This window comes from Lepidochelys kempii, chromosome 1 (genome assembly GCF_965140285.1).
Source record: "Lepidochelys kempii isolate rLepKem1 chromosome 1, rLepKem1.hap1, whole genome shotgun sequence".
In the NCBI taxonomy this organism is placed as follows: Eukaryota; Metazoa; Chordata; order Testudines; family Cheloniidae; genus Lepidochelys; species Lepidochelys kempii.
Genome location: NC_136380.1, coordinates 336623554 through 336637467, shown reverse-complemented (window position 1 = coordinate 336637467; position 13914 = coordinate 336623554). Strand labels below are relative to the sequence as shown.

At 42.5% G+C, this 13914-nt stretch overlaps 1 protein-coding gene across 8 annotated transcripts in view; it reads right to left on the bottom strand.

Annotated features, from left to right (window-relative positions):
* Window positions 1–13914, bottom strand: part of GRM3 (glutamate metabotropic receptor 3) — a 151732-nt gene that overhangs the window by 57620 nt on the left and 80198 nt on the right. For all 8 annotated transcript variants that reach the window (XM_073328672.2, XM_073328668.2, XM_073328666.2 and 5 more), the window contains one exon: window positions 630–1233. In XM_073328672.2, coding sequence (XP_073184773.1) covers window positions 630–1127 — 498 coding nt within the window. In that variant the 5' untranslated portion in view covers window positions 1128–1233. The remainder of the gene's footprint in view (window positions 1–629; window positions 1234–13914) is intronic.

The window sequence follows — 13914 nt, the reverse complement described above, 5'->3', positions numbered from 1 at the left end:
TTGTGGCTTCTAGATACAAGATCTCATCCAATGAGCATTGAAGACAGTAGAAAAACTTCTGTTGGCTTAAGTCGGTTTTAGATCAGGCCCTTAATGCAAAACTCTAATGTCTGGAGGTCAAGTTCCCTTTGGTTCTGGTGTAATGCAAGTTTTGGGCTGTTACATGATATTTTATTTTATTTTATTCTTTGGTCGGCCTAGGGCAAGAATTACTTTAAAAATCATCTTTACTATTTGCACGACAAAGGCTTCCATTTACTCAGAAATATTTATGGTGGTGTTAAATTTCCGTGTGAAAACAATGGTGTGAATTGAGATTTAAAAAAAATCTTGATATTCAAAAAAGTTCTGGGAAAGTCAAAGCTTACAATATATTATCTAATTTTTTCAAAATCACAAAGTCCCACAGGTTCTACTATCACTAAAGGAAATGTCCAGCCTACCCATATTTAAGTTTTAGCAGATTTTTTTTTTAAATCAATTTGGTTTAGGTTCATCCTTGGTGTAAATTCATTGGCTCTAGGAACAAATTTGACCCATGATCTGTACCGTATTTAGTAGGTTTTTCTTTCAGGGAAGCTCAAGATGAATAGTTCTCTCCGGAGGGTGTACGTTTTGAAATGTCTTACCTGTATGGAGACACTGCTGTAAGAACCACCTATGACACCTGCAATGAGTAATGGAATGTTTTCTTGAATGGCGTAAGATCCATCGGGACACATATACTCCGCTTCATCCACTTTCGTCAAAGATGCTCTGACAAACTCCAGAGACTGTTCTAAAGCATATGTATCCCTCGAACATGTGTCCAAAATATGAACTCCAAGCTTAATTCCTGGGAGCAAGTAATTGTCTCTGTTGATTTCATCAATGGCAAACAACATAGCCTCCAAGCGCTGGATGCCTCGGTCTTCATTGATTCTCCCACATTCTTCTGTCCCGGTGCCTTTTTCATTAATTGGGAATAAACCACCTAAGACTAAGTCTCCTTCTATCTTAATTTCCTTTCTTAAAAAGTTATGGTCACTTAGGGAAAGGAAAACTCCCTTGGAGAGCAAAGCCAGGGCAAGCACCTGCAGCCTGGTGAACATCTTCATTGGTCCTGTTTTGGCAGCTTTAAGAAGCATGGGCAGAAGTAGACGTGCCCCTTAGTCCTCTTGACCCATTGCTAAATGTGAAGTGCTGTCCCACAAGCAAGGGACGAACAAGCCAACAAGACTTTCCATCAAGCCCCTAAATAGACAAAAGGAATTAGGAAAGGCAAAAGGAGACATCAGTTATTATGTTCTTTTCATCAATAAAACATTCAGAGCAGTGTTAAAAGGACATGGTTTGGGAAAATGGAAAGCTCCGGCAATGAGAAATAAGATCAGCTTACATGTGCATAGTGCCTTTCATCCCAAAGGATCCATAATTGCTTCACAAGCTGAACAAATTTTACACAGCAACTATACACAAAGTTCCATAGAAAAACAACCAACTCTGGGGTGAAACAAGCCAAATGTGGAATGTTGCTGAGTGCTGTTAAGCAACAAGTTAGGACAGGAGATGAAGAATAAATAAAGCAGATTCCCCTCATATCTAGCTCTCTCTCACACTCAACGCTCTTCTGCTGTCTCCCCTACTCTGAGAGTCGTATTGCCCTTATGTTTCCTTCCACCCTCCATTCAGGCTGCAGCTCCCTCTGTGTCTCACTGCACTTGTCAGCCTCCCCTAGGTTATATCCCCCCTTCCTGGTTCAAGCTAGCTCCACCCACTGGATCCCACTTGCCCCTCCCACAGCTTCAGAATTCTCCCTTGCTGCCAGCTGGGCCTGCCGGTGCTGGGTATTTAGTTGTTGCTCTGCTCAGCAGAGGACCTTTTCTTCCAAAGTGCCAGGCTGAACTCCAGCTGCCCCACCCTCCATGGGAAGGGGAGGTACATCCCTACCACCTTCTGCCTGGCTTGAGGGAGGGAGACATTGTGGGAGGGAGGCTCTGGCTCCCCTTCCTGGGCAAGATAAACAAAGGATGGGAGAAAAGAAATATTATTAACCCAATTTTAAAGATGGGGGAACTGAGGCTCAGGGAGATTAAAAAACTTGCCCAAGGACATGCAGTGAGTCTGTGACAGAACTGGAAACTGAACCCAGATCTCGTGAATCATGGTCTAGTGCCTTAAACACTTGATCATTTGTCTTTAAAGTTAAAAACCTTGCAGGAAAATAACTCAAGGAAAAGGTAAAAGCAAAGAAGATGAGCTAGAACAGAAAGGATACGCATACTGAAGTTTGCCCAAGGCAGAAAAATGCCTAGGGCTGAACGTGCTCACTTTAATGTTAATCATAGTTCAGTGCATGGGTCAAGGGTAGAACAGACATCCAAGCATGTATATATTTGGGCTGATTCTACTCCCATTGAAGTCAATGGGCATTTTGCTGTGATTGCAGGATCAAACCTTTAGATCTCACCATGTTATGCTACAACAGTCTCATGACTATATATATATTTGCCTGTAAACTTCTTGATAGTGTCTCTTTACAGCATGGATTAATGTGGCCACCTTGAACTCCAAGTCCTTAAAAAATCAAACATGGTAATATTTAAGTAGAGCACTTTAATATTTCATTACCGTACTTACCTTTTTCTTAAAGCAAAATTTATTATGATTAGACTTGCAGGGCTGTGTATAATTTAGAAACACTTAGCATTATTTAAAACAGAGCGCTAAGAAATTTAAAGAGACAATTCAAATTTAACACTGAAAGATGGATGAACAAGCTTATTCCGATGCAGCTGTTTATCCTGGGGGAGTTTCTATATTGCTCTATCAGATTCTGGCAAAGGACAGAATTTTATTTATATTTACTCCAGCATCTTTATATCATAAGTCAGTAGCAAGCCAGCTACACATTTAAACATACTTCTTTATAGCCATAATGATGTCTATATAGCCTGAACCGCAGCCCATTTCAGCCGAGTTCTCCATTCACCGGTAAATGATATGTCAGCTGCAAACAAACAGTTTCACCCTTAACCATAGGCAATCAGCCATATGGTTTTTTAATCAATGCAGGAAAAGAACCTCTCAAGTTAACATCTATTCAGGGAAAGCTGGTAGGAATAACAAAAGAAATATATTCACAAATAATTCAACATCAAATTCAGTCAAACAAATTATTTGCCCAATATTATTCAACCATCTTCAGAGTGCTTCAGATAATGAAAAATATTTGTTTGCAAATAATTTATTGGACAAAATTGTCAGATAAATTATTGGCAGCTTATAATTCAATCAGATCTGCTTCCATAGTTCATGGTAGTAATCTGTTCTCTGGACTATAACGTGCTCTGAGATTTCCTATGCATTATCTATTCTGTGCATTTGTTTGGCCTATATCATCCTGGTATCTTAGGGCCACAACAAACATTTAATGTATTTATCTCCACAACAGCCCCATGAAGATTGTTATCCCCATTTTATAGGTGGGGAAATTGAGGCACAGAGCTTAAGGGCCAGGTTTTCAATGGCTCACTTCCTCTGCTGGGGGGCCAGATTTTGAAAAGAGCTTAGCTCCCATTTTCACACCTACATAAAAAGCAGATTTTCAAAAGAACTCTGCACTCCGCAGCTCCCACACTTTATGGGCAAGTTTTCAAAAGAGCTCCATACCCAATGAACTGAACACTTCTGAAAATCTGGCTACTTATTTATGTAGCTAAATGGGAGCTGAGCGAGGCTGCTGAGACCACTGCTTATCATGCTAGTGAATTTTTTCCTTATACTCCTGCATCTGTTTGTATCCATTTGTTGTCTCTTGTCTTATACTTCGCTTTCAAGTTCTTTGGGGTGAGGACTGTCTTTTGTCCTGTGTTTGTACAGAGCCTAGTGCAATATACAGTAATACCAATAATAATGAATGACTCACCGAAGATTATTGTGGTTCAGCTCAGAATCCAACCCAGATCTTTTGAGCTCTCTGCCAGTCCCATAGCCAGCCACCCTTCCTTCCCACACCTACCTTCTCCTTTTCCTTGAGGGTTTTATGGGCAGTTTGTCACAGTTTGTCACAAAAATAGTTTGTCACAACAGCACTCCGAGGCTGTCGGGAACAAGTAACTTCCCCTCAGAAATGTCTAGTTAGAGACAACCCTGTGTTCTAAATCCCATAGACAACCTACACAAGGCCCTATGCATCAATGCCATCTTAGGTGGTATATAGGGACATGGGCAGGCCTTCTGTCTTGGGATAAATTTCATCTGGAATGAGCAATCCTGCAAAGTGTCAGCTTTATTCCAGCCTTTCATCATTCACATTAATTTCTTTGGCTACCAGCTTTTTCGAGTGAGAAACATGGCAGGGGCAAGGGTTGGCATTTTCCATGGGCATCAGGGAGTGGATGTGGAAGGGAGAGAGATGGGGGTAGGCCCACTCATTCTCCTCTGTCAAGCCATCTCACTTCTCTAGCACTCTACATGCTGGTCCAAAGGACTTCTGTCATGAGAAGGATGGGGTGCCCCCTGGGAGGTCTGTGAGGGGACAGAAGGTTGGCAACATGTGACACACTAAGGGGGGGCTGGTTCCTGATGTACACAGGCTAGCTAGCCCCACTCAGCAGGCCAGTGGTTCACTCAGGTCTCCAAACTGCAGTGGAGTCCAAAGCCAGGGAAAAATTCTGTATTTTATAAAATGGACAGGAACATGGGGGCAGATTCCTGGCTCCCAGGAAAACATGATCACTGCCTCTCAGGTGTTCAGTCTCTTAGCTTTTAAATATTAACCAGGAACATAATTTTCAGTTAAAAAAAAAGACTCCCTTTTGCAGGCACAGCTTTCTCTCATCCTGCAAACTGGCCGACCTCACTTCCAAACCTCTTCCTTCTCATTGCTCCTGGAGCCCCATGTGGCTTTGGGTTCTTTTTGTGTCACTGCGCTGCCCACAAGAACAAGTGTGGCAGACATATCAGTCTGAGAAGGGGAGGGGCGGCTTGCCAAAAATTGTTCCCTTTAGGACTGTCAAAGGGGCGATGCTTACAGGAGCAAATGTTTTCCATTTGGCTATGTGATTAGTAAAAGAACAAGCCTTAAGCAGCAAGGTAGATTCAGGTGGCTAGATGTTCAGGTGGGGATTCCTGCAGAGTGCTGGCTGTGAAGAAGAAAAGTTGGTTTGAAGCCGTTAGCAAAGATGAGCTAGGATTTTAATTTCCCTCCTGCACATCTCCATCGACAGACACCTCTGACATGCTTGCTTGGTTTGGGGTGTGTTAGCTCTGCAATATACATAAGTCATGCCTGGCAGTGTTACATGTAAAAGAACGTGGGCCATATTCTTCCCTTCCCTGCAGTTGGAATAGCACCTACTAACTCAGAGCTGAATTGTGCCGCGTGCTTCCAGAAGTGATATCACCATTCTGCCCAAATCCATGCTGGCTGACATTAAAACACTTTTCTGAGATGGTGCATTTGAATATTGTTTCAAACGGGAGTGGCTATCTGTCAAACATTGATACTGTGATAGCATTTAACTACCCAACTGAGGTCAGGGCCCATTGTGACGGGCATTGTGCAAACATGTACTTAGAAACCGTCCCCATCCCAAAGAGATTACAGTCTAAATAGACAAAGTGAGGGGAAACAGAGGCAAAGAGAAATGAAGGGATTTGCCCAAGGTCACAAAGCAAGTCAGTGTCAGAGCCCAGAAAGAGGATCCTGATCTCCCATCTCCCAGTCTAGTGTCCCAGCTACTAACTAGGTGCTGTCTCCAATATGAGATTACTCATCAGCTTCTAGTTTTTCTGGGGCATTTTTGGTGCATCTCTAGCTGTAAGGCCTTTTTTAGAAAGGTAGATTCATGGTGAAAATTAATTTGGCCCCTCTGTTAGAACAGAATCAATCCAAATACCAAAATGAGAAACCAGACAAAATAGATATAGGCTCCCAATCAGTGCCCAGCCCCTGTGTTTTCAATCAATCCCAGGGAATTCTTATTCTTCCTGAGTTAGTTCTTGCTCATATCTTTCCATGTGGCTCAGCACCTTGGTCGGTGGTTTCAGTTGTTTCAGCTATATATATATTCAACAAAGGAGCTTAATTGCTTATTCCGTTTAGCCTGAATGAACGGTAGCTAGCATAGCCATTAGCTTCAGTGCAGTCTGTGATGGCCTCCAACACTCTCCCGCATAACAATACCAACGCTTGGCAATCACAATCTGTCTAACAATTACATAGTTTCAAATCTTCCGGTTTTGGTTAAGATTATTGCGAAGGTTCTAGTGAGAATTCTCTGAGCACCTCGGTGCCTCGGATCTCCTTGAGCCTTGTCAATCTGGCTACACACCTGGGTACTGGACTGTACCGCAATAGCGGCATGAGCCGGTGATCTCCTCTGGGCAATGGATGAAGGTCAGGTGCCCATGCTGAGGCTGTTAGCTCAATCAACTGTCTCCAATACCATTAATCATGAGGTAAGTTGTTCTCTATGAGGGTACCTCCACTTTGGAACCTTCCCAGATCAGAAGTAGTCTGAATTTGTTGATCTTCATGGCATTCTGCGTGGCTTATCTTTTTACCTACAGTTTTGGAACGGCAAAAGCTGATGTCTGCAGTGGAGAAGGTTAGCACGTGGGTTTGATTTTATTGTGTTTGGTGACTTTTTGGCACAGGGGTGAACAGCAACTGCTGCCTTTGACGGTATTATTAATTACTGGCAAAGGTAACTAAGGGACGGTCTGCTAGGCAAATTACTGTGCAGCAAGCCAGGGTGTGCATCTATAGTGCACCAGCTTGCTGATGCTATAGTGCAGTGAAATCCAAGTGCAGTCTGGCATATTTCTTAATTCTTACCCTGGCTTGCCATACACTAAGTTGCTGTGTAGACAAACCATAAGATAGGTGCCTTTTTCTACTGAAGTACATTTCTAGACAAAATTCTATTTTTCCTTGAAATTTGATGTGTCTAAAGACCGATTCACAAGTGCTGACATGGTTAAATGCTACACTATGCCCTTCCTGAAAATGATGGACTACCAACATGCTAGCACTGCTAATCCAACACACTTGGCTCATTTATATTGCCTCTGCCAGAACTTGACCTTAATGCTTGATGAGCACTATTCTGTAGAATAAGGTACCTCACTTCACTGGAAGTGAGTGATGGACAAGCCTGAATCTCCTGACTCGTTATAATTAGAGATCCAGTCACCTTTTGTAAAAGCCTTTTCACAGAAACACAAGCATCAGAGTGACAGATATATGCCAGGTACACAAATTACTCACATACTGATACTGGCTGCCTGAAATCTGATAGCTCAGACCTAGATGGAATAGAAAAAGGAAAATTGCCGATAGATGACAAGGTAAAGGAAAGAAAATTGCATTTTCTCCGTAGTTATGGCTGAAGCTAACTTTCCATGAAACACCAGGGTTTGACACATAACTTAGCTGAAACTAAACCAAACTGCCAGAAATTTCACATACTGGAGCATATGCCTTCGAATTTTTCTGGAAAGACAGAAGGAAATTGTATAAAGCATGCATGAGATATGGGGAGTCAAAATATAAGGTGTTTTCACTTGTAGAAAATTTTTCTAACTTATTTGGCCTGTTATTCAGTATCTCAAGGTCAGTTGAGCTAAAAATTGTGTTTCAGTTCTGTTTGCCTCATTGAGGACTGGTGCCTTTGATGTCTTGGGGGACTCATGAGGGGGTAAATTATACAGTTATTAAAATAAGTCTATTGCCAAAATCCAGCAAAGCACATAAATATGTGAATAGTCCCATTGACTTTAATGCAACTACTCATGCTTAAAGTTAAGCATGTTCTTAAGTGGGCAATTTTCATAAGCATCTATAGGTGTGTTTACACAAGAATATTCAGGAAGAGTAATCTGAATTAACTAAAGGTGTGAATTTGTAGTGGATTAGGTAAACTGCATTAAACCCATTGGACAGTCTTATTGAGAATTAAAATGGGCGTAATCAATTTAGCTTCATTCACTGCACTCACAATCGGGGCCAGATTGCTGGCATCTGTTGAAAATCTGATTCCAGTTAAGTGTTGAGCACTTGGAAATCTGGGCCTGTGCTCTTTTGAAAATCTGATCCTAAATCACCTTGAGTGGTTTGTTGGATTGGTGTCAATTTGTGTGCATTAGAAACTAGAGCTGGTTGGGGAAAAAAGGAAAAGACATTTCCATGAAAACTTTCCACATTTTGGAATTCTTTTCATTTGGAAAGGGATTTTTTTTGGCTAAACATTGTCTTTAAAACATTTTGAAATTTCATTTTCTCCCATTTCCTCCTCTCCCGTTTTCTCTTGTCTACCCAGCAAATGCAATGGAACCATGATGTCCATGGTTTAGTTGATTTCCTTCACTTTTTCATTTTTCTTTTGTTTGGCCACTCCGCAACATCTCCAGAATTCAGCCACCTTCGAGGTCTGACAAGGTGGCAGCAGATGAGGAGGAGCAGCACTACACATCGTTCATTAGGAAGTAAGGACTACCGTGCTTAATTTGGAATGAAAGAGGTACTGGGACTCAAGCAATTAGATGCCAGGGCTCAAGCAATTTTTTTACTTTCATAACGGACATAGCAAGCCTAGAGGTGCCAGGGCTCAGCCTTGGCAAGCCCTGGCACAAATTAAGCACTGAAGGGCTACTATATCCAGTTAAAACGTTAAGGGCAGATTAGGGAAGCAGAACATAGAATCAAAGAACTGGAAGGGACCTCGAGAGGTCATCTAGTCGAGTCCCCTGCACTTGTGGCAGGACTAAGTATTATCTAGACTATTCCTGACAGGTGTTTGTCCAACCTGCTCTTAAAAATCTCCAATGATGGAGAATCCACACCCTCCCTAGACAATTTATTCCAGTGCTTAACCACCCTGACAGGAAGTTTTTCCTAATGTCCAACCTAAACCTCCCTTGCTGCAATTTAAGACCATTGCTTCTTGCCTATCCTCAGAGTTAAGAAGAACAATTCTTCTTCCTCCTCCTTGTAACAATCTTTTATGTACTTGAAAACTGGTATCATGTCCCCTCTCAGTCTTCTCTTTTCCAGATTAAACAAACCCAAGTTTTTCAATCTTCCCTCATAGGTCATGTTTTCTAGACCTTGAATCATTTTTGTTGCTCTTCTCTGGACTTTCTCCAATTTGTCCACATCTTTCCTGAAATGTGGCACCCAGAAATGGACACAATGTTCCAGTTGAGGCCTAATCAGCATGTAATAGAGCAGAAGAATTACTTCTTGTGTCTTGCTTACAACACTTCTGCTAATACCTCTCAGAGGGATGTTTGCTTTTTTTGCAACAGTGTTACACTGTTGGCTCATATTTAGCTTGTGGTCCACTATGACCTCCAGATCCCTTTCTGCAGTACTCCTTCCTAGGCCGTCATTTCCCATTTTGTATGTGTACAACTGATTGTTCCGTCCTAAGTGGAGTACTTTGTATTTGTCCTTATTGAATTTCATTCTATTTACTTCAGACCATTTCTCCAGTTTGTCCAGATCATTTTGAATTTTAATCCTATTCTTCAAAGCACTTGAAACCCCTCCCAGCTTGGTATCATCTGCAAACTTTATAAGTGTACTCTGTATGCCATTATCTAAATCATTGATGAAGATATTGAACAGAACCGGACCCAGAACTGATCCCTGCGGGATCCCGGTCACTTCCAGCATGACTGTGAAATACTGATAACTACTCTCTGGGAACAGTTTTCTAACCAGTTATGCACCCACCTTATAGTAGCTCCATCTAGGTTGCATTTCCCTTGTGTGTTTATGAGCAGGTCATGCAAGATAGCATCAAAAGCTTTACTAAATCAAGATATATCATGTCTACCGCTTCCCCACATCCACAAGGACTGTTACCCTATCAAAGAAAGCTATCTGGTTGGTTTGACACCATTTGTTCTTGACAAATCCATGTTGACTGTTACTTATCACCTTATTATCTTCTAGGAGTTTGCAAACTGATTGCTTAATTATTTGCTCCATTATCTTTCCGGGTACAGAAGTTAAGCTGACTGGTCTGCAATTCCCTGGGTTGTCCTTATTTCCCTTTTTATAGATTCAAGATTTTATAGATCCCTTTTTATAGAATCAAGCCATTGTCATTTGCACAGCTGAGGATGCAGCTCAAGATGCTTTATTTTCTTTATGCCATGACATTGATTTATTGGGGCAGCATAATTTTGACTTCCAAGGAGCTACACCAATTTACACCACCTGAGGCTCTGGTACACTAGGAGTTTTCCTCTCTGGTGGTTAGTTCTCCAGGAGAAAGTTGGTTCAGTTTCGGGACACACAATGGCCTTGTAGATTGAGCATTAGTCTGGGACTCAGGAGATGTAGGTTTTCTAGTCCTGGCTCTGCCACTGATCTGCTGGATAACCTTGAGTAAGTCACTTTGCATCTCTGTGCCTCTCAGTTTACCCATCTGTAAAACAGATAAATGATACTTTACCTCCTTACTAAAGCACATTGACATCTACTGATGAATAGAGGTTGGTATTGCTATTATTATTGATAATATACTATAAATGGGGAAAAAAAGATGTGTGGAAATTTAACACTGAATCAGTGCCTTCTTGTACTCGATTGACAACTGATATATTGCAAAAAGGACATGATTAAAATGTGGAATACCTAAAATGTGCTTTTTTTCCACCATAAATTAAAAGCTTTATGCAAACTCTTTGCTGAGTGGTAGCCTTCCAAGTACGTAGAATGAATTTCAGTGTTGATCTGAAGCAGTTTCTGCCCTTTTGCAACATCACTTTTCTCCTAGGATCTAATTATTAATGGTTTTGCATGCTTTGAAATTTGAAGCCTCAAGTAAAATTACACAAGTTCATCACATGGTTGGCATATCATAGAAGAGCAGACGTTACAGTCAAAACTCCCAGAAAGTTTATGAAAGGCTTCAAAAGACGGAATAACACACAAGACAGGAGGTATTATGCCAAAGAAGTATTAGTTATTCCTGTACATATGCCCATCTTGAAATATGTTATTGCATTTATAAATGTTACCTTATATTTTTAGAGAGAACAAATAGTTATTTCAGAATAAAGTCTATTAGTATTAGCACTGTGGTAATGCCGAGGCCCAGATTAGGAATCAGGGCCCTTCTCTGTTAGGTATGATGCAGACATACAATTAAAATTCTGTCCTTGTCTCAGAGACTATACCCTACGATGATCTTGTTGATATGTATATAAAAAAGAGCCTAAGTGGTTTTGCACAAAGAGAGGGAGACACAGAAGCCCTTGATAGGACACTGTTGGAGATAGCCAGCTCCCAGACATTAAGGGACCCTGTATGTTCGGACTCCAATCAATAAAGGGGAGCCAGTGGAGTTTATACAACATTGATGCAATGTGGAAGCATTGGCCTGTGTTGCTCTGTGAAGCAGGGTGCTGCATTCAGTACCTGCTGAGGCTTGGGTGTAGTGGTTACATTCGGCCCCAGCAGAGTGAGCTGCAGGAGTATGACAGGTTTCAGAGTAATAGCCGTGTTAGTCTGTATTCGCAAAAAGAAAAAGGAGGACTTGTGGCACCTTAGAGACTAATTTATTTGAGCATAAGCTATCTGGTTTTCAAATCCAGGTTTTCTCCCCGCCCCCCCCAGTGGGTTTGGGGATGTGTGGGGGGGGTGTGGGGAGAAAACCTGGATTTGTGCTGGAAATGGCCCACCTTGATTATCAGACACATTGTAAGGAGAGTGATCACTTTACATAAGCTATTACCAGCAGGAGAGTGGGGTGGGGGGAGAGAAAACCTTTTGTAGTGATAAACACCCATTTTTTCATGGTCTCTGTGTATAAAAACATCTTCTGTATTTTCCACAGTATGCATCTGATGAAGTGAGCTGTAGCTCACGAAAGCTTATGCTCAAATAAATTGGTTAGTCTCTAAGGTGCCGCAAGTCCTCCTTTTCTTTCTGCAGTAGTATGTGGATCACAAATGGCCATCTGCTCCAATGCAAGGAGGATGTGCAGTCTTCCGGCCAGCTGAAGATGGAAGATAGCGTTCTTCAGTACTGTAGCAATCTGAGTGTTTTGAGGAGTAGTGGGAAGCCCAACATGAGTCTGAGGCTTTGCGCCATCTGGATGTCTTGTGGTGTGACGACCTTGATGTAAAGTGACGTTAGAGTCTTTGCAAGTCCCTCAAAGAGTTACTGCCTTCCCACCATCATCCCTTCTGTCCTTCCTAGATTAAGCTGGGGCCTGCTTCTCTTCATCCATCTGCTTATTTCTTCCAGGCACTGGTGACAGCTGAGACTGCAACAGTGGAGAAAGCAACGCACAGACAAGTGCTGTCTGCATTTTGGTAGCACTTTAAATACTCTCATAAAATCAGCAAGGCGAAAGGAGGAGACCTCCATTAGATGAGGAGAAGCAGGTGCCCATCATAACCTTTTTTAACCTGTGGATGCCATACAGTGCTACCTCATTTATTCCTGCTAGCTGTTGTATGTATGTCATCAGCACAGTATGGTCAATGGGGCCAAAGGCCAGTGAGCGCTCCCGGTATAAATATAGGGGTGTGTATCCTGCCCAACACTAGAAAGCGATTTGTCCCTCAGTGCTCTTAGGGATGTCTCTATGCTCTGGTCTGAGATGAAATCTCTGGCAAGGAAGAGAGACGAGGTATAAGGCACAGTCACCAGATACAGATACCAGATGACCCCCTTCACTTCTCTCTCTGTCTGCAGGACTGGGTACCAAAGACTTGCTTCATTGGACAAGCGTTTAGCATTTTCCTTTTTTCTGAAGTGTCTTCCTGTCTTTTCCTAGTAAACCCCATCCCTCTCCTTTGCTCGTGATCACTTGGCAGCTCTTTGGAACATCTGCAGAGGTCTTCTTGAGCCCAGTTCTTGCTGTGAGCTTCTGTTCACCCTCCAGCCCAGCTGCTGTATAGGCAGAGCCTTGGCTTCTGCCAGACAGCGACATTTGAATCTGCCAGTTTCACTTTCACCACTGCTCTGCCAAGACAGCTCTCTTGTGTGACAGCAAGAGGCCCATATTATGGCTGGCTCTCTGCATAGAGGAGGGATACAGGAAGTCCCTTTCCTAGACTGCTCCTGTGCAGTTAGCAGCTGTAATTACCTTTGCCTTTAAATGTTCTCTAATGCAGATGGGGGGGAGGGGGGGCTGTCTGATGTTTCCAGCTGTGCTTACTACCCCGGGAAAGGCAGTGCATGAGCCTGGGCCGGTCCCCTACACATCAGCTACACAGAGATCAGTTGCATCCCAAGCTTGTGGGCAAGACCCACCAGCCAGACACTTGGGAAATAATTCTGTGTAGTAACTCAGATCCCTCCCCATCTCGTGTCCCATCTCTGCCCATTGGGAATGTTTGCTTACTAGCAGTCACAGATGGGTCACACGCCGTTTTAGGCAGGCTCATCATACCATCCCCTCCCTAAATGTATCAAGCTCACTATTGAAGCCAGTTAGGTTTTTGGTCCCACTTCTCCCCTAGGAAGGCTGTTCCAGAACTTCACTCCTCTGGTGGTTAGAAACCTTCATTTCATTTCAAGCTTAAACTTGTTGATGGGCATTTGTTCAGTCCTGTAAGTAGCTTGTGTTTCTTGTTGACTGAACAGTTCCCTTTGCAAAACTGGTGATGAGGAAAAATGTGAGTGTGACACAGGCATACCCAGGTAGGTCTAGTGCCTATGTGTTTGGCCACCTTCTCAATATGTCTTCAAAAGGGGTCGTGTGTGGTCTCCGATGAAAGGTAAGAACTAGCTGATTGTCATGGTTATTAAGAACATAAGAACGGCCATACTGGGCTGACCAATTATCCATTTAGCCCAGTATCCTGTCTACAACAGTGGGTGTACCAGAGCTTCAGGGGGAGTGTACAGAACAGGGCAGTTGGAGTGATCCACCCTTGTCTTCCTCACCCAGCTTCTGGCTT